General features: G+C 55.9%; 2 protein-coding genes across 2 annotated transcripts in view; one reads left to right on the top strand and one right to left on the bottom strand.

The window, feature by feature from the left end:
* Nucleotides 1–90: 90 nt before the first annotated feature.
* Nucleotides 91–2,886, top strand: CAMK2N2 (calcium/calmodulin dependent protein kinase II inhibitor 2). The gene is made up of 2 exons (XM_032803898.2): nucleotides 91–411; nucleotides 978–2,886. The coding sequence occupies exons 1-2, from the start codon at nucleotides 243–245 to the stop codon at nucleotides 1,046–1,048; spliced, it is 240 nt and encodes a 79-aa protein (XP_032659789.1). The 5' UTR covers nucleotides 91–242; the 3' UTR covers nucleotides 1,049–2,886.
* An 8,554-nt stretch (nucleotides 2,887–11,440) lies between these two features.
* Nucleotides 11,441–20,252, bottom strand: part of EEF1AKMT4 (EEF1A lysine methyltransferase 4) — a 33,549-nt gene continuing 24,737 nt past the window's right edge. The window contains exon 3 of the mRNA XM_032803897.2: nucleotides 11,441–13,602. Coding sequence (XP_032659788.1) covers nucleotides 13,315–13,602 — 288 coding nt within the window. The 3' untranslated portion in view covers nucleotides 11,441–13,314. The remainder of the gene's footprint in view (nucleotides 13,603–20,252) is intronic.

Genomic DNA, 20,252 nt, shown 5'->3' with positions numbered 1-20,252 from the left:
GAGCGCGGGGGGGCTGGGGGAGGACCTTCCAGAGCAGGGCCCTCAGCGCCCCAGCCCCGGATGCATGACTTCATTCTTCCGCCCGGGTTTCCTTTATGATGTAGGGCTGCCCCAGCCCTGTGCACAGACACCTCGGCAGGCTGCAGCGCTCCGCACTCCCTCGCCAGCCCGGCTCCTTCCCCACGGCTCCGCCGCTGGATCGCGCTCTCCGGCCGCCCCGCAGGACCCAGACAGCTGCCAGCATGTCCGAGATCCTCCCCTACAGCGAGGAGAAGGTGGCCCGCTACGGCACCGACTCCGAAGTCAGCGAGATCTCCTTCAGCTGCCGGCTCCAGGACACCAACTCCTTTTTCGGGGGCAACCAGGCCAAGCGGCCCCCCAAGCTGGGGCAGATCGGCAGGGCCAAGAGAGGTAAGCGCGCCCTGTCCTCCCCACTGGCAAGAGTGGCTCTGGGACCCCCCCTCCACCCGGATCCGCAGTGGGGAAGGGGAACGGAGCCGCCCCCCCCGCTCCATGGCAAACCCTGGGGCTCAGCTGCCGCCTGCCCCACCCCGACTCAAAGGGACCTTGCCCCAGTGCCCCCACTCCTAGGCGCCGGGCTGGGTCGCTGCGCTGCTCCCCTCCCCAGCCAGGGCTCCCCATTATCCGCGCCACCCTCCCAGTGTCGCTGCTGGGGCTCCCCCCCCCGCCCCCTAGCCGCATCCTGTGCCCGCGTCTCCCGCTCCTGCCGCCGGCTGCGGTCTTCCTGAACCACCTTAGCTCGCTCTGCGCCGGGGCAGGCAAGGGGCTAGCTACGGGAGCCATTTTCCTGGGGCGGATTTCTCCAGCAGATGTTGGCTTGTGGGTGGGTGGGGGCACAGGGGGAGGCGCATACTGCGAGCCCAAGCCCCACGAGAGGCCATCTCTGCCAGCCCAGCCTTGCTTAGGGGCTCCTGCTCCTGTGTCCTGACTGTGTGCTTGTCCCCCCCCCCCCACAGTGGTGATCGAAGATGATAGAATAGACGAGGTGCTGAAGGGGATGACAGACAAGTCGCCTTCTGGGGTGTAAGCTGGCAGAGGAGGCGCCTGCACTGAGCTGCAGACTCTGATCACTGATTTTAAGCACTTTTGGCCGTGCATGTTTGTCGGACTGTGGTCAACGAGGAAAGCAAAGGAAGGAGATGAGGCTGCTGGCGACACCTTCCACCCCCAACCCAGACCCCAGCCCGAGGCGGTAACGGATGGGGCCATCTCACCCTCCTCAGCATCCAACCGAGAGCAATGGGACAAAGGGATTTGGCCATCCAATCCATCCAGTCCAGATTTCCAGGGCGCCATGCCCACGTTTGTCAGCACCACCTCCTGCCCTCACAACCCCCCTCCCTGCAGAATGGAGGAGCCAGCTGCTGAGGCGCTATCCAGGGCCGGCGCCACTTCCAGCGCGCTCCCAGGGAACTGTCCATTCCAGCGCCACTTCCAGCGCCCTCCCGGGGAACTGTCCATTCCAGCGCCACTTCCAGCGCCCTCCCGGGGAGCTGACCATTCCAGCGCCCTCCCGGGGAGCTATCCATTCCAGCGCCTCTTCCAGCGCGCTCCCGGGAACTGTCCGTTCCAGCGCGCCCCCGGGGAGCTGTCCATTCCAGCGCCACTTCCAGCGCGCTCCCGGGGAGCTGTCCATTCCAGCACCCTCTCTGGGAGATGTTCATTCCAAAGCCACTTCCAGGGAGCTGTCCATTCCAGCACCTTCTCCTCTCCCATTCCCCTCTCCCCAGCCCCTCTGAGCCCCCTCCCCCTTTCCCCATGCCACGATGTCGAGGTGCTGTTCCCCTGAGAGCGCGGAGCCCCTGGGATCGCCTAGCGTTCTCATCTCCAAGCGGGCTCCTGTAGCGATGCACTTTACACCTTTCTCTGTCTCTTTCCAAGTGGCTGTGTATCTAACCCCTGTATAGGCACACACCTCTCCAGCTGTAGCAGGCTCATTGTGTGTGCAATCACCCCTCTTCTGTATTTCAGACCCACACCCATTCTCTAACTCATCCATCCATCCATCCCCACTCCTCCTCATCCCTATCCAGTTTGCAAAATACCAGCAGATCGGAAGCAAATCCAAAGCCAGCAGTGCTGAATGGAAGGCAGAGGTTCCGACACAGATGGACTATAATATAAAAGACAGTGATCATTTTGCTGTCGAGAGACATTTTTGCTCCATCTTTTTTGCATGAGCTTCCTGGTCCTGGTGCCACATCTTGGTGCCACTGGTCATCCCACTATGGCACGCTTCTTTTTAACAGAACTCCTCATATTTGTATTTTTATATCCGAATCTTTGTTAAAAATGATCTGCTAATGTCTAATGTTGAAATATTGCATCAAAGATTGTTCATATTTTTTCCATATGAAAGAAAAAAAGTGTATAGAATGGAATTTAAATGGATGTTTCTCTTAATTCTATATATCAGTATTGGACTGGACTTCTTGAATGTGGTTAGAGTTTTGCACACCTCAAAACATCAGTAAACAAAAAAAATGTATCTAAGAATCTTATACTGTGATTAATGGCTTTATTGACGGACCAGACAGAAACATAATGACTTTAGAAGATCTTATTGCACTGGTTATGAATGTGGTTGGATAACTCGCTGGTTATTTGATGCCTCTTTCTTGGGGGATGTTCCAAGTTGGTGTTTTTAATTTTGTACTTTAATTTAATTTTTTAAAAAGCTTATTCTGGTCTGATGTGCATGAGAAACTATCATCTTTTCAATAATATACTATGTCATTTTATGAAGACAACAAAGCAAAAAAGAAGTCATACCATTCTAAGAATGACCCATTGTACATTTTAATGCAATTTTTCACTGTATTGGTGAACAAAACTCAATGAATAAATACATACATGTACCAAACAGAGGCAGCCAACCCTGCGCGTCTTCCTTAGCAAGATCTTTGTAATTGGGCTTGTTCCAAACCCCAGTGAAGTGAATGGAAAACCTCCCAGGACAGTCAGTGGGCTTTGGATCTGGACTGTTGAGGGAATAGTTAAGAGATTATTCAAGGGCTTCTACCATGTTCTCCAGGCAATCACAACCCTCAAAGAACCACACTGGGTCACAGGCATTTTTGCTGCAGTGGCCACCTCTCTCTCTAGGTTGACTCTCTGCATTGCTTAGGGTTCAGGAGATAGGGTGTAGAAGTCTCTGCAGGTTCGCTGGGAGGGAGGGCATCAGGTGACCTAGTTTTTGCTTAAGACAGGAATAGAAATCAGGCTGCTGAGAGGCTTGTGGCTGTTAAATATTTTACTGAGGCCTCACAGAGGAGCTGCCCTTATCCTGGTGTGGGTGGGTGGAGGGAACTCTGCAGCAGGGAGCTGGAGGAGGAGGCTGGTCCCAGAGGCACCCAGACCAAAGTGGAGTCAGCGTTGCTTTCCATCTCAGTGCAACTGTCAGGCAAGCACATCGCAAGGGCCAACACAAGTACCTATTGGCCATAGCATCCAGCTGGGCTGAGGGGAAGGGGTGCTCCAAAGCAGGAAGGGGTCAATGGCCAGGCCATCAGGTGCTCTCTCTATTGTTGTCTTAGGCACAGGCCGATAAGAAGCCCCAGATAGACTCATCGACTTTAAGGCCAGAAGGGCCCATCATGATCATCTAGTCTGACCTCCTGCACATTGCAGCCCACAGAATCCCACCCACCACGCCTGGAATAGCCCCATATCCTCTGGCTTAGTTACTGACATCCAAAAATCTTGATTGAAAGGCTTCAAGTTATAGAGAATCCACCACTGACTCTAGTTCAGACCTGCAAGTGACCCATGCCCCATGCTGCAGTGGAAGGCGACAACCCCCCAGGGTGGCTGTCAAGATGACATGGAGAATACAGAAGGGGCAAAGCTCTGCACCTTTTCCTGAGCCCTGCAGACTGATGAAAGCCCCTTGAGAGGGGAGGCTGGAGCCTCCCACAGGCCTGGGGAATTTCCTTTAAGCCGCTGGGAAATGCACTTGGCATTCAAGGGCTATTTGGGAGGAGGAAGTGGTGCTTATTTACCTTTCTGTGGCACCCTAACACACATACACATTGGGGCCAATCCTTCCTTTTCTCTTCTTTTACATTTATGAAACTAGCTTTTGCATTGGTTGCTTTTTAAAGAAACCTTGTTTTTTGTGAGTAAGGGAAGGATGGAGGCTAGGTCTATCAATGGCTGTTAGCCAGGATGGGCAGGGATGATGTCCCTAGGCTCTGTTTGTCAGAAGCTGGGAATGGGCAACGGGGGATCACTTGATGATTCCCTGCTCTGTTCATTCCGTCTGAAACATCTGGCATCGGCCACTGTCAGAAGACAGGATACTGGGCTAGATGGACCTTTGGGCTGACCCAGTATGGTCGTTCTTATGTAAAGAGACACTACAACTACAGGCAATTCAGACACCAAAACTACAGGCAATGAGCCACCTTACAAACACACTGAACCTCAGACACATCCGAGTACACTCAACCCACACACAGAGAACCACGTCTGCACAGCCATTCACACAGACTGGTCGACAGACTCATATCCACACATGCAAAGTGGACACGCTCCCAGATGCATGCATACACGCTCAACACACAGAGACACGTAGGTCCTCAGAGACCCACATTCAAAGCCAAACACACGAATTCTCATAAAGAGCCACATGCACACAGGCACTCAACAAACACCATCAGTACACCCACAACGAGACACACACACACCCATGTCTGCCAAACATGGCTTACCACTGACATGAATAAACGCCCATTCCCAAAATGCTCAGGATCTGGGGAAGGGGGGTACCTCGGGATCTGAGCCTCCTGCAGCTGAGGGTCTCTAATCTCCCTCTGCTGGCAAGGGAAGTCCGTGGGCACTGGGCCAATGGTGGAACACAGCTGCCTACAGATCTTGCCCTTGCTGATCCATGTCCCCAGCTCTCTGAATGCTCCTGTCTGTGCCCCTGAGCTGCAGGAAAGAGGAATTTGCCCCCAAAGCCTCTGGATTCTCAGCACCAGTTGGAGTCTCTCAGGTACACATTTTACATTCATACCTTTTAACAGCCTGATCCCCTTCTACATTTCACTATGGAATCAGATTGGCAGATGCCTGCCTCTCCCTGGGACTCCAGCTGGCACCTGCCTGCAGGGGGTCACGGGTAGTGCAGAGCAGGGGGCAGTGAGACAGGCCTTCCCCGCCGTGACTGCTATTGAAGTATTCACACCATCTGCAAAAAGCGGACCCAGCCCCTGCCTTGAGGAGCCCATGTAAGGCCCCGGTTCTGAAGTCGGATCCGCATGGGTAGGCAGGGGTCCCATTCAACTGCATCCCCCCAAACTAATGGGCTGTTTCCACAAAGAACATTCTAGTGGCGACCACAGCCCATGGCAAAGTCCCTGCCTGTACCAGGGGGCTTCCTCCAGCAGCCTAATGCTGGCACAGGATGCTCTCTGCAGCACTGGTGCTTTGGTCTCCCACTGACCCTGTGTGTGTCGGGGGGAAGCCCCTTCAATTCCCCATGGGGTAGGATTGGACCTGATGTCCTTTATCCAGAGACAGGCTTGTGAGGCTCCTAGATGGGAGAGGCCTCCCCAGGCTGGAAGCTGCAGGCTGAGTGACCAGCACTAATGGGCTAGTATGAGTTATACTCTAGTAGCAGCCAGAGAGACCATTTCTCCTCTCACTGACATGGGTGTAAATCTGGATTACCATCCATAGAATTACCTGGGTGTAAACTCTTCAGGCTCACCACGTGTTAGGTCCTGTCCAGCCACACAAGGAGACAGCCTCTCCCACACAGGGCTCACAGCCCAACGGAATGAAGGCTTAAGAGTAGGTTAGATAAAATGCCTATCCGGGATGGTCTAGACAGTATTTGATCCTGCCATGAGGACAGGGGACTGGACTTGATGACCTCTCGAGGTCCCTTCCAGCCCTAGAATCTACGAATCTTATGCAAACTACAATCAGCAAAGGGAGTATGGGAAGGTTGGAACCAGGCTCCCCCCAGTACAAACAGCCCCCACTCTCAATGTAATCATAAAGAGTTGCTGCTGCTTCTCATAGCCTTGGTTGTGGCTGTTTCCAAATCTGAACCTGTGGGACAAGGGAACAGATCTGCCCCTGCCACCCAAGGTCAGGCCAGAAGGTTCCTTAACTAATACAGCTGCAAGGCATCTCTGATTCATCCCAGCTGGTCTGGCAAAGCCCAGCCACAAGAGGGTGAAAGGGAGGAAAGAAAGCAGCTCCCCTCTGCTTGAGTGCAGGTGTCGCTCTCTCTCTGGTAGAGGTCACCCAAAATACACCAGTGTAAACAAAGGCCCAGAGCTAGCCTCACAGAGCAGCACCCATGAGGAAGGGCCAGAGCCCCTCTGCAGCCTGATCTGTCAGGGGCTGCTGTACCACAGAGGGGTGTTGAGTAATGCGATTGACTTGGCACAGACCTCCGTCGGTTTCCATGGATTATCCTGCCAGGGCTTCCCACGGAGCTGACTGGGCGAGACCTGGGTCAGCTCAAACGCTGGGCTAGCAGGATAAAGAGATTCCCCTCCAGGGGCTGCACAGCACTGTGAGATGGGAGCTAACCTGCCTTCTTGAGAGCAAGCTCCCCCCTGCCCAATCTCCCCCCACCCCTCACAAGGGCAAGGGGAGGAATCCAATTCCCCCAGCCTCTTCCAAAGTCCATCCTGACCCCAACCTTCAGCACTTACCGACAGCCCCCTTCCCTGCGCGTTCTCTGTCCCCGTCGTGACTTTTTAGCTGGTGAGGCTTAAAGCATGGTCCATAAGACTAATGGTTAGTGACTCCTTGCTGGCTGCAAGCTCCAGCACACAGTCTGGCTCCTGGAAGGGATCAAGCACAGGGGTAATTTACTGTGGGAATGGGTAGGGCTTTGATCAGGCCACCTGTAAACCCAGTCCTCCCTTGTAATTCTGTGCACTAAGACATCCCCCGAGTGCACTTTCCCAGATCCTGTGGGTCCCGCTCCGCACACAAGACTCTCTCCCCCAGGAGTAAGGGGTCTGGAGTAACCTGTTGGTCCCTGTGATGGAGTAGGGGCTGTCGGTGTGGGGAATGGGAGAGCAGGGGATGTCTTTAGGTGAGAGACAGGATCTTTAAGCCTGTAACCTGAGCCAGGCAGGGGGGAGGAGGGTCAGCACCTGTGCCCAGGGAGCGGGACAAAGGACCTGGCCGGCGGGAGGATGGGCAGGTCAGTTTGGGTTTGGGGCTGTGTGGGCAGAATTCAGGGTATCCTAGCTAGGATCCAAACCCCCTGAAAGCCCAGAAGGACTGGATGGAGGAGTCCTGACTGTGCCTGCAAGCTCTGCTGTAACTTGTGTTCCTGTTGTCCAATAAACCTTCTGTTTTACTGGCTGGCTAAAAGTCACTGTGGGGTCCAGGGCCGGACTTCCCCAGACTCCGTGACAGTCCCCCTCTTCTCAGCATTAAGAAAGGGGGGGAACAACAGGACCTCACCTCCCAGAGAGGCTGCCAGGTGCCAGATTGCTTCTTTAGGGCTGCAGTTGCATGTCGCTGCTAAATTTAAAGGGCCAGTCCCCAAAAAGCACACTGGGAAAAAAGTTCCTATAACATGGCAACTGTGCCCAGAGATTTTAATAGGACAGGAAGAGGCTGGTACCGTGCAGATCCCTATTTTACCACATCACCGGGCTGCTGATCTGGCTAGACCTGTCCCTATGCAGAGCATATCCTAGCAAGAACTAAGTATGTCCCCCTGTGAGCCAGAAACTGTCTCCCCTTTACTTCCAGCTGAGAGTGCCATTTAAATGCCATTACCTGCCCTGGGTAGTATTGTACAACGGCCAGTTAGTGATGCTGGTACCGCTCCCCCCCCCGGATCTCCCACCCCAAGACTTGCTGAGCTACCAAAAGGCAACGGTGAGCAGTCACCTCCCCTCACATGCAGGATGCTGGGGCCAGCATCACGTCAAGGCATTTGACACTGCAAGGTGCCAGGCCGTACCTCCCGCCAGCGGGCTCCAGACACAGACCATTTGCGATAGGCCAGTAACACTGTCAGTTCACGCGTTTATTTGCATAGGCCCTGTGCTGAAGCTGGGCTTTGCCAAACATTCTCTTTACAATGGCTTCAGAGATGGATGGGCTTGGAGCCAAGTGGTGCTGGGTACCCCCTGTACTAGTGATGGGGGACTCACGGGCTCAGGGTGCCTGTGAGTGACCCAGCTCCTGCAGCTTTCTAGCTGCCAGCATTGCAGCCAGGTGCTGCTGGAGAACCCTTCCCTTTGCTTCTGGATGTTCAAGGTGGCACAGGAATCTAGCCCCAGCCTACCCCAATCCTTGCTAACACACCAGGGGCTTGAGCAGTTTGCTTTCCCCCTTGAATCCACCACATGCCACCCAACCTGTTCACTCGCATCGGAGCTTATCCATTTTCACACCTTTGGCCAGCCCCTTAGCAAAGGGGCCGAGTTTCCCAGCAGGCTGGCAGCAGATCAGTTCATGGGCCACCGGAGGGATGGAATTTGATGGAGTCACACTGGGTAACTTGCAGGCATCTGCACTGTGACCCTGTCAGCAAGGAAAGAGTCCAGGCCAGCCCAAACTGTGCTACTGAATTCTGTGGGTCAGGGCCTCAGCTGTTGGAAATCTGCACTGGACCACTGACCTCAATGAAGTAATACTGATTTACACCTGCTAAGGAGTTGGCCCTCTGGGGGCTGGTCGCTCATGAGATGCCAAATAATTTAAAAAAAAATATGAAGTCCATTGGCTGAAAGCCTGGCTTAATCTAAGGGCAGCTGGTGAGCTCTCAGCCCTCTTCGGTCACTCCCAGGCAGGGAGCTGGAAGCATTAGGACATCTCTCTAGATGCTGAAGTCGCAATTCTGGCCAGGGATATCACCACCTGCAGGGAAGACGTGTCTCACAGGTGGCATAAGCCAGAGGAAGCTGCAAGTGACAGTCCCAGGAAGGGCTCGGTGATCCCAAATGGCTACTGTAGCCCCAGACAGAGAGGTTATGGGTTTTGCATAAAGAACCCCATCATCCTAGGTGGCGAGGGGAGGGGCTCCAGAACAAACCTCCCCCTTGTCTTTGGAGCAGGTGGCTGTTTCTGGGGCCCTGCGGGCTAGCAACTCAGAGCATCCTTGGAGAGCACAGTGAGGCATGCTGGCTGTGGCTGTGGAAACCCAGCTGTGATGGCGTCAAGGCTGTTGCTTGTAAACTGATGTGTGCAATTTGTAACCAGTTAAGCCCTGACTGTGCCCATCCTTGGTTCCTGACATAGTGGCCATGGCCTGGCCTTCAAGAGCCCTTGCTCTCCCGCCCGGCAGCTGGCCCATCACACCTTACCCATCACCACAGCCAAGGCCCAGCTTTCCACGACCTCACCCCACACCAGGCTTTCCGTGTCCCAGGACAGCGAGTGAGACGGTGGTTCTGACTCACTGTCTGTTTGCCTCCTCGTGGGGCTATCAGCCTCTGGTGACACAGGCGGCAGCTCTGGCAGGTGCCAAAGAGCAAAGCTGTCCCTGGGCCCTGCCCATGCCTGAAGGAAGCACAGCCAGGCCCCCCAGCTCAGCTGCTGCAGCTCCTGTCACATTCTGAGTTGCAGAGGCATTCTCTAGCAAACAGGCAAGCTGGAGAGAGGCAGTCGCCCCAGCCAGAAAGTTCAGTTATTCTGGCATGTTCTCTGCAGGCGATACTCTTGGCACCTTCAGTCTTACTCTAGTTCCTACCCACCCACAGATCCCTCCCAAAGAGCCAGAACACAAATCAGAGGCAGCCAAACCAGACAGTGGGAGGCCCAGGTGGTGGCAGGAACAGGGGTGTTTGAGCCCAAAGAGGTGTAGTGCCAGCTCCCCTCTCATGCCAGCTCCTCCTCTGCCTGCTTTCGCCTTCAGTCCCCTGTGAATGTAACAAGGGACTCATTCTGTCCAATCAGTTAAAGCCTCTTGAATTGCTTTGCTGAATGCTCTTTTTGCTTTTTAAATGCACTTCGTGCTGGGATATAGTCCCACTTTGATCACCTTAGACACGTTCTGGATTTGCCCACACAATAGCTCCTTGGAGCAGGGACCCTCGACATCGTGTACATACAGCACCAAGCACAAAGGGACCCCAAGCCCTGATCATGGCCCACAGATGCTACCAAAATACAAACAACAGAGGCTGCATCAGTGCAAATTTACCCCAACTGCCTCACTACTGTGCTTGGACCAGGAGCTCCCGGGGCTAGAGAGGAGTTGGCTCTGCAGGGCTCAGAGAGTCTAAGGTTGGAAGGATCCAGTAAATTAATCTAGTCTCACCTTCTGCATAACACAAGCCAGAGAATGTCAGCGCTACCCTTGTAACAATAATGGGTTGCACCCAACATGAGGCACAAACCCATCACCCTGAGATTACTCATTCTTCTGACTGAGCTACCCAGCTGCACTCATTGAGCCCTTGGGTTTGCCAACAATGCAGCTGATGATGCTGTAAATTAGACTCATGGAGTCTTTGATTGAGACAGCTCTTCACTTGGAACCGCATTGAGATCCCCAAATCGCCCCGGTGAACTTTCTAGAGCAAATTGGCGAACTTCAGGAAAAACGGTTCCCCCCAGCCATCCCTGGCTTTCACGGTGACCCTGCCCATTCCATATGGATTCTACACAAGCCTTGCAGACCACATGGGAAAGAATCAACCCAATTAACTTCAGCTGCTCCCAAAGTGGCAGCTGAAAAGTGAAATGCATTTTCCACTCATTCTATCCACACAGATAAATCTAGGTCAGGAGCAACATTAAAGATTTCATGCACACAAATTTTATGCAGAGCTAATATAAACACTGGGAAACATAATAGTTTTTCTCAGACACGTGTGGGCGGAGAGGGACTCGTAGCCAATCTGATGCCGCAGCTCCAACTCAGCGGCTGCAGCATCTCCAAGGAGCTGAAAAGGTGTGTGCGCGCAGGGAGCCAGCCAGATGACTAACAAGGAGAGTGCTGACATTTACAAGCTCCCACATACATGTGGCAAGTGAGTCTGCTTCACAGAGACAGCCCAAAGGCAGCGGGACTGATCCGTAGGCCCCCGCCAGCTGAGGGAGAGCAGCACAAGAGTGAAGAAAGCCAACTCCACAGCAGGATAGAGTGGCATGAAGGCTCCCTGGGGAGAGCCTGGGACTGAGCAAAGGCGGGGGGGTCAGATCCACTTTAACCTCAGGGTGTTGTTTGTGGGAGGGTTCCCATCAATGCAGAAGGAGCTGATGCACTCAAGGACTGAACTACCCTGGAAACCTGTATGTGCCACACAGTGACACTGAATGATATTCTGCGGGTGAAGGGGCAACCTGGAGGCCAGGGCAAACGCACAGGAGGATGGGGGTGGTTCTCAGCCTTGCCTACCCAGCCATGCTTGATGCTGTCGTGCAGGTGGTGCAGGCCCCACTGGGGGAGTCCTACTGTAAACCCCATGCTGAGGTTTTTACCACCATGTCACCGTGCCCTGCTCAGACTCCTGCAGCCCCAGGACACGCTAGGAATGGCACCTGTGCTACTGCAGCAGTGGGAAAGCACGGCAGCCTCAGGGCAGAGGCAGCCTTGGGAAGAGATGGGGAAGCCAGTAATTGACATGGTGGAAGTGGAATCTTCTTCCCAACCCAGGAGACAGGGGCTTATGCAAGGCCCAGACTGACCAGACAAGGAGGGTGAATTCCCTTCCTAGCTGTGGAGCAAGCAGTTATGCCAGGGAAAGATGTGGGTTCTCTATGCTGGGGCACAGGGCCGAAGCCCAGAACTGAAGCAACACTGGGCAGAATTCACCCTCTCCCAAAAAAGGCAGCCAGCTGGACCAAGCAACTATGAGTTCTGAATCCCAGGGCCTGAGCCCCTGGTGACTTCAGCATCCTGGCTTCTTCCAGCCAGGAGCCAGCTTCACTCCAGCGACCGGCAGCAGTAGGTTGCCATGTCCCATCTGTCCCTGACTGTGCATGGGATAACCAGCCTCTCCCCCTTCCCTGCTATTCGTGGCCACATGGCCTAGGAAAACCACACGGCAAACATTTCAATCCAATTCAAGGGCTAACCCTTCCCCCAACCCCAGCAAGACCACAGGTTTCCTTGCCCGGGGAGCTGCACAAAGATCCTTTGAGCAGGGCAGAGCTCCCCAGGGAGCTGGGAATCCTGCCCCTTTCTCGCTGGCATAATGCTTCCTAATCATGCGAGCACAGAAGCTGGATTAGAGCAATTTGCTTGCGGTGGATGCTGAAATCCCTCCCTTTCCCTCTGCACTGCCATGAAATCTACATGAGAGCGCGCGAGGCCGGTGCCTCTCCCCCTACCCCGCCCCAAGATGGATGGAGGGAATTAATATGATTCAGGGATTCTCTGGCAGCTTCATTACCAGCCACAAAGACCAGCGAGCTGGGGGCGGGGAGGGAGAGCGCTGGGAGCTGAGTCAACCTGAGCCTCCCCACACAAGTGCCCGTTGCCAGCTCTTCCCCGGTTCCGCCTGGCCTGCCCCTGGCTCCCTGCAGAACCGCAGCAAGTTTCGGGTGTTGCTCACATCCAGCCCCACGGAGCGTGCACACTGCAATGGGCTGGCGGTGCTGCAGCAAGCTTTCCCAGCCCCCACTCCACCCCTCTCCCGCTGGGCTCTGCAGCCAGATGTGAGGCGCTCCCTGTGTCACCCCCATGGCTGGGGCTGGAGGAACAGGCTGCAGACACCCTGCTACGGAGGGGTAGGGGGGAGGAGAGCTGTACACACAATAGCCCCCCAAGGCAGCCTGACCCCAGTGGCCGCTTGGAACTGTAGTCTAATATGGAGATGTACCTATCTCATAGAGTTGGAGGGGACCTTGATAGGTCATCTAGTCCAGTCCTGTCCTGTCCCTGAAAAGATTCCACCCCAATCCCTAAGTGGCCCCCTCAAGGACTGAACTCACAAACCTGGGTTTAGCAGGCCAATGCTCAAACCACTGAGCTATCACTCCCCTCCACAGGCCAGACCTTCCTGGGACAGGGGATGTCAGGGCTCCTGGGACAAGGTGGCCCTTGAGAACATACCCACTTGCAGAAGCCTTGAGATTGACAGCACCACGATGAGGGGCTGAGCTAGGGGACTAGAGAGAAACCGACTTTACTGAACTGGCTGCAAAGCACCATTCCCTTTGGTCTCACAGCACCCGGGTGCCTGGCAGGATGGGCTGGGCTCCTGTTGCCAGCCACAGGCAAGGCACTGGATTAGAGGAGCCTACTGTCACCCAGCCCCATGAATCTGGTACTGGCTGCTGGCACCGACTGGTTAGGCCCCCGTGTCGGCTGGAGAACTCCTTGCTGCTACAACAGTGGCAGGCCCTTCCCGCTCACAGCTCAATAGCACTGAGATAATCCTCGCTGTCCAAGGCCTGGAGGAAGCTGGGTGGGCGGGCGGGGCAGGGAAGCTCGTGGAGTCTCTGCCCCAGCGCCAGGTCAGCAGGGGACAGCTCCTGGCCCTTGCACATAACGTAGAGGAAGTAGTGGAAGTCACTGCCGTAGGTGGAGTGGCGCAGGGACCAGCCATAGGCGGGCTGGGCATAGTGGCGCTTGCGGAAGTGCGGCTGGGCGAAGGTGATGGAGATGAAACGGCCTCCCGGCCGCAAGACTCTGCTGACCTGTGAGGAAAAGGTTAAAGGGAACAAGGTCAAGACCCCCCCCTGCACTGTGCCAGGCTCCCCTCCCAGGCAGGAACCTCTCCAAATCCAGGGAACCCCTCCCCTCCCCTCCTCACCAATGCATCCCTCCAACCCGGCGGCTGCTCCAGGAGTGTGCAGAAAAGGGGTCACCTCTCATCTTGCTACAGATCTCAGGAAGGGGGAGCTGATCCCCAGTTTCAGGGCATCTGCTGCTGACCACAGGGGTCAGGAAAGAATTTCCTCCATGCCAAAAGCAGCAGAGCGCAGCTGGGCACCAAAGCGGAGGGTGTGTGTTATGAGATCTAGCAGATTCCAGCCTGTGCTATCCTTGGCCATCTTCTGCTGCTGCCTACTCCCTGCTGCTTGAGCTGGTAACTGTTGCCCTCAGCCCTGGCTTCTCTTGCTGCCGAGAGACAACGCTTGACCTCCTCTACCTTCTCTGCACCTCTCCAGGGGCCTGACCCCCTCCCTGCTCACACGGCAAAGGCTCACTGAGGGATGATGATTTTATCCAACAGCACAAAAGATGCAACAAGAGCACTGGCCAGGCTTGGGGCTGCAGCCCACTAGGGGCCCCAGGTGCAACTGCCATGACCGGGTGGGGGGAGATCTCCTTTGTCTTTTCTCAGGACTCTTGTACATGCCCAGCACAGACGAGAGTAGAGCTGTCCCACCCCCACGGACAGCAAAACCCCATGCCGCTCCCCCCCCCAAGGCAACAGCCCCAGGCTCCACGCTCCCCTCGCCCCAAAGTGGTTGTTTGTGCAGAGTGCCCCACATCCCAGCCTCCCACTGTGCTCGCCCCACCAGAACATTCCTGAGTTGCGCTAGGAAACACAGTGTCCAAGGTACGGGGTGTTTGAAGCAGAGAGGACTTGACCCTTTTTAACCATCATTTTCTCCTCACTGGAACTAAGCTCCTGCTAATAGGATGGAAAAGAACATCAATTTCCTTGCTTGGCTTTATCCAATGTCAAAGGCATTTACGGCCAGCGCCGACGTGCTCAGCATGCTAACGACGCTGCTTGGTATGAGCAGCCTCCCTGCACTCCACCACACAGCTACTCCCAGCGCAGCCTGACGGGGAGGGCACAGCGCAGAGCCGGGAACTCCCCCGCACTCGGCTGCCTGGGCCCCTGACAGATGGGGACCGACCGCCCTTCAGCTCCCATGACTCATTCTTAGCCAAAGGGCTACGGAGCCAGGGAGCTGCTGCTGCTGCTGAATGCTGGGGGTGGGGAGGGGGCTCTGCAGCATGCAGGCAGGGGAGGGCCTGCTCACACAGGGCAGAGTGGGATCCCAGTGGCAGAGTAAAAGTAATACAGGGGACGGTATTTCCCACAGACACCATTTGTCCATCATTTGATGCGGAGAGGAATCCAGAGCCGATGCCACAGGCAATGCAGGGGCTGAAAATGAAGCTGCTGGGCATCCTCTGATCAGAGAGGGAGGAGGCCGAGGTTGAGCCCTGGGAGACAGAGCTAATCATGGCCCATCCAGGATGCTCACAGCATTGCAGGGCAGGAGAAGGGCCAGCCCTGTGCTTCCCAGGTTGGTGCTGCGACAGATTTTGCAACCATATGCAATAGCTTTGGGGACCATGTGACATTAAGTTGATATACCACGGTGGGCCAGGAACTGCATGCAACTCCATGGGCAGGGTTCCCACAGCTCCGCCAGGAATGAAAAACAGATGGGGATGACTAAGGTGAATCACTCAGGTTATAAACACCTGCGGAGGGGTCCATTCCTACCCCCACCCCACCCCCAGATGGAGGCTGACGTGCTGGTTCAGACTGGGTCCCCATGGAGCAACAGACAAGGAAAGAGCTCAGGAAATAAATAGGCTGCATTTAAACCAACTCAAGGGTTTCGTTTTGATTCAGCAACTGGACAGGGACCTTCTGTCCCCGGGGAGCCCCAACCTCTCTGGAAGGGTTGAGGAGAGTTTGACTTACCAGGACCCCATAAGATTCACCTCACCCAAGCGTCAGACCATGACAAAGCACTTTCATTGGTTTTAGGAGGGTTTTTACGCAAGAATAAAAGTGCTTGTTCAGAAGAGCCAGCGGTAACTTGTAACGGTTGGCAACACACTGCTCATAGCCCTGGGAGAGGAAGCAAGCCCAAGGATTGGCCTTTAGGCAGAGCGGCTTGCTGGGGACATTGCAGCGTACGGCACAGAGCTGTGCAGCCGTAAACCCCTGTCCCTCCCTCAGAAGGGAGTGGAACACAGGTCTCTGCTTGTCCCCATCAGGAAACACAGGTGCAGAGACAGCTGACGACTGGAGACCTGAGAGGTGGCTGGGAATTCCTGGAGAAGACCAAGAAGGGTAGGGCCAGAAGGGAATGCCGGTGCGGTTACCTTGAAACCCGTGACAGGTGCTACTGGCCAGCACAGTCATTAGATCTAGCAACACAAGTGTGCACTCTGGTCCCACTCTCTCAGCTGTAGTGGCCTTCCCTAGCAGCCAGCCCTGTGAACCTCAAAGGCGTAAACAGCATCAGCCCCCTGCCCAGAGGGTCCCCTCAGCTGGGCTGAGAGAGGGAGCCAGGCTGCATGGCTTGGGGTTGATGGAGCACGCAAGCCCCACCCTTTCCTACCCACATGGGGCAGAGGGAGGTTTTGCAGGGAGGTTAATTCTGCATCTTCCCCTTCAATGTAAGCAGCTGCCCCTAGCTGATGCCCAGAGACCCAGCCCCCCCAGCAGGGACCCAGTCCCTCCTGAATGAGGGGTGGGGAGGGGGCTCTGCAGCATTCCTGAATGAGGTTCTCTCTTGATGGATGGGAGGCCCCTCTCTGGGGCTAGCAGCCTCAGAACTAGGGTAAGTGGCGAAAGTCCCCATCACCTCTCAGCGGAGAGAGAGTCCATAACCCAACACCCAGAACACAGACAGGATGCTACAGGGAGATACTGCTTCCCTGGCCAACCTGCACCCAGCAACCTGCTCCTCCCTCCCTGGGTGAGACGGGCCATGAAAAGCCCCAGTGCAGAGAGGAGCAGATGCTGGAGGCCAGCCCCACCCATACAAGGCTGCAGATCACATGCACAGAATGATCAGGCAAGAGCCCCCCCTCCCACTTCTCCCCCTCTCTAGCTGCTGGGATGAGGGGGCAATAGGATGTTTAAATTACCTGCCCTAGATGGGCCCCAGAAGCAGAAAGGCACGAACCCCAAGGGGTGGGGGAAAGGAGTCTGCACATAGCTAGGGCTCTGGAAGATGACGTATACATAAGCTGCAGTGACGAACTCCGACCCCCTGCACACCAATCCCCCTTAGGTGGAAGGCAGAAAGCCCAGATTCCAGCGGGGGTAACAGGAGGCAAGAGATGGTGCATGTATTGAAGTCAGGCCACTCCGGAGAGCTGCACGGGCTCAGAACTAAGCTGGAGAAGGCTCAGGGGCCTGAGTTCAAATCTCTGCACTGGCGACTGGAAGCTCGTGCCGTTTGATTCATGCTCAGCGCCGTGCGGGGCAGCTCCAGGGACTCAGCAGGACCCCACGTCGCCTTCACTGCCTACTCCAAGAGAGCTGGAGTCAGGATTCTCGTTCCTCAGGAGCCTGGGGTGGCTGCATAGACCACGTCCCTCCACAGGGAATGTCCCTACTCCAGGCACTGGGAGCCCTGAGCAGGAAGCCTGGCCTAGCAAGGCATGCGCCATCCAGAGCGTGGCCAGGGTGAGAGGCCCAACTGGGGCAAACCCAGGACATGGTCCAGCAGCTGGGAACCAGAGCTGACCAAGCCCCGTAAGCCACCTGGGCCTGAACTCACAGAGCTGGGGAGAATAACCAGACAACGGAAGAGCTAATCACAGCCCTTGCTCCTCCATTTCCCTGCCCAGGGGCAGAGGGGCCTGCCAGTCCCTATGCCCTCACCCTGTGAAGAGCCCGGAAGGGTTCTTGTTCTTCAGAAGGGCTGGAGTGCCAGGAGCCAGCCGCTTCTGACTTCACCTGGCCAGCAAACAGTCATGCTCAGCCAGCAGGACCTGGACTGCCTGAGAGCCAGTGTGACCACAGCTCCGACCCAGCTCCAGGGCATGGGGCTAGGAGAATCTACCCCTGAAGCCACACCTGGGACCCCTGTTCCCAGACACGCCCCACCTAATTCTGCTCAGCGGAGGGTGGAAATGGAGCTGTGAGAGCCACAATCTGCATGGGGCAGAGTTTCTGAGGCAGGTCTGGGTGCTGCTGGTCACTGCCACCAGCCTGCCCCCCCCATCCCCCAATTCCTGCTTTGTGGCAATGACAGGGGGTTAGCCGCCAAGAGAAGGAAGAATCGGTGTCAAAGAGCCTGCTCCCGGTGACAGGGGTTCACAGGGTGCTGCAAGGTACGTTACAGAGCTTAGCAGAGGAGACAAGAATCACGAGCAAGGAGAGGAAGAGACCTGTGGGAGAACAGCCCTTACCTGGGTCAGGGCTCTCACTCCATATCTCTGCCATTGGCGAGCTCCCCAAACCCAGGGGGGAAAAACACTGATGATGCACCAGCCCGCCAGGCAGTAGCTTGTCCTCAGCAGCTCCCCCAGCACAGCCAGCTGGGGCCAGCGCCCTGGTGCCAATCACTCAATCGCAGGATGTAGTAAGATGGCCAAGAGGGTTTACAGCCACCAAGGGTCAGCGCAAAGAGCCAGGGTCTCCCGAGCCAGTTGTCAGCCAGCTGAGCGGGACGCAGCACCTCCAGAGGGTGGGAAAAGCAGCCCCCTGCCCAGGCTGGTGAACTGCCAAGCCGTGAGGAGTGGAAGTCAACCCAAGGCCGAGCATGCAGACCTGCATGATCAGAGGGGCTGGGATGGGATAGGAGAGCGAGTGAAAGGATGTTACCATGATGAGAGGGGCCACAGCTGGGAATCCACAGTGGGGAAATGGGGTATAACTGGGCGAATGCTGGGATGAACTTGTGGGGGGGGGGAGTGGAGGCAGCTGGGGAGAGAGAAGAGCAACAGAAGAGGAAATTTGCAGAACATCTTCTGTCCGCTCAGGTCCAACAAGGGCGGGACAGCCAAGCGCTCAGCGTGGGGCAAGGCTCCAGAGCATGAGGGACCCCCAGCTGGGGCTCAGGCACTGCTGACAGAGCAGCAACAACCAAGGAAAGGCGAGAAGTGCTTAGAGGCAGCCTGCCTAAAGACATGGGAGGAACCACTCAGGTCTGCAGCAGGAGCTACCATGGATTCAAAGCTATAAGCCCCAATCTCCAGCTCCTACACTGCTTTTTAGAGTGACAACCGCCAGCCTGGCCCACTTGCCTGGGTGCCTCCTGATCTGAGAGCTCGAGCTGTTGCCCCACTGGGGGCTGTAGCAGGCTCAGCTCCTCTGTGGAGCGCACAGAAGGGGACACAACACACGCTCATCAGTGGGTCCTCCTCGCTTCAGAAGGTCCTTCCCAGGCCTCTGAGCCCCACAGTGGGTCAGCATCCAGCAAGTTACACTGCAACCGCCAGACTTGATCAGCCCAGGGGCCTGACTAGTCTGATCTTCTGCCTCCAAGAGGGGCAGGAAACATCTGGCTCAGATCCCACAATATATTTAGGCACCAAACTCGCACTGAAATCCATGGGAGTTTGGTGCCTAAATACCTTTGGGGCCTGGGCCCCTGCACTTTCCCTGTTAAAATCCAGCAGCATCACCACCATTTATAGAGCTGCAGTCTGGTGCAAAAGTCATTATAGTGGGCTCCCAGCACCAGGCCAAAATCTTCCCCTGTCAGGCTGCTACAGCTGTTTCCTCAATACCCAGAGCTGCGGGGGGCAGGAGGGAGGGGTGGTGGATCCCTGCTGAGAGCAGACGGCTGAGGAAGGAAGGGTCTGGGCCCATCACACACCAGGTGGGATTCGTCTCCTGCTGTGAAATCTCCAGTGAAGAGAGGACTAATGGCTGTTGCTAAGAGACGGCTTCACAGAACTTTATCCACCCATAGCGGCTGCGGAGCGGCTCTGGGGAGATGGGCAGGAGAAGCAGCATCTGCTTCCAAAAGGCCCCCAGGCTCCCTCGCAGTCTCCTACTAGCGCAGCAGGATGTGATCACTCCCTAGCGCAATCCACAGGGGCCGCTGGGTGCTCCAGTTACATCCTCCCCCTGCACTGCCCCTGCCCCCACACTCCCAACCCAGCGCCCACTCTTCCAGCCCTGGGTCCCAGTGTCCCTCAATCTCTACCCACAGCCCCACAGCTATTCCAGCCCTGGGCTCCCCACACAGCCAGCTCTGCCAATTCTTCTCTTGTTTTGGGGTCTGTCCCCTCCTCCCACTCCCCCCCAACAGCAGGGAGCTGGTGCCCAGAGGACCCTCACACACCATGGGCTCCGAATGTAAGGCCCAGGGTCCACAGATCTGCCGCTAGCCAGGTGGCTTCTGCAATGGGAATGCAAAGAGGAAGGCACTGCCTGGGAAAGGAGTATGGGGTGAAGGGCTCAAGAGCCCCTGTGCACAGGCAGGGGAGGCATGAAACTCCACGTGCACTGGTGAGCACTGGGGTCTGTACATGTTCACGGGTGTGTGCGCTGACGTGTTTCATACACAGCCTGCCAAGTCACACCTGTGCAGGTCTGCGCTCTCCCTGCAGCCGTCACCATGCGTGTTCACACAGCACCAGAGTACCGTGTGGCTGTGCACATGCACACATCCCACATGTT

Source organism: Chelonoidis abingdonii, chromosome 8 (assembly GCF_003597395.2).
Source record: "Chelonoidis abingdonii isolate Lonesome George chromosome 8, CheloAbing_2.0, whole genome shotgun sequence".
NCBI lineage: Eukaryota > Metazoa > Chordata > Testudines > Testudinidae > Chelonoidis > Chelonoidis abingdonii.
This window is presented reverse-complemented; position numbering and strand designations above follow the sequence as displayed.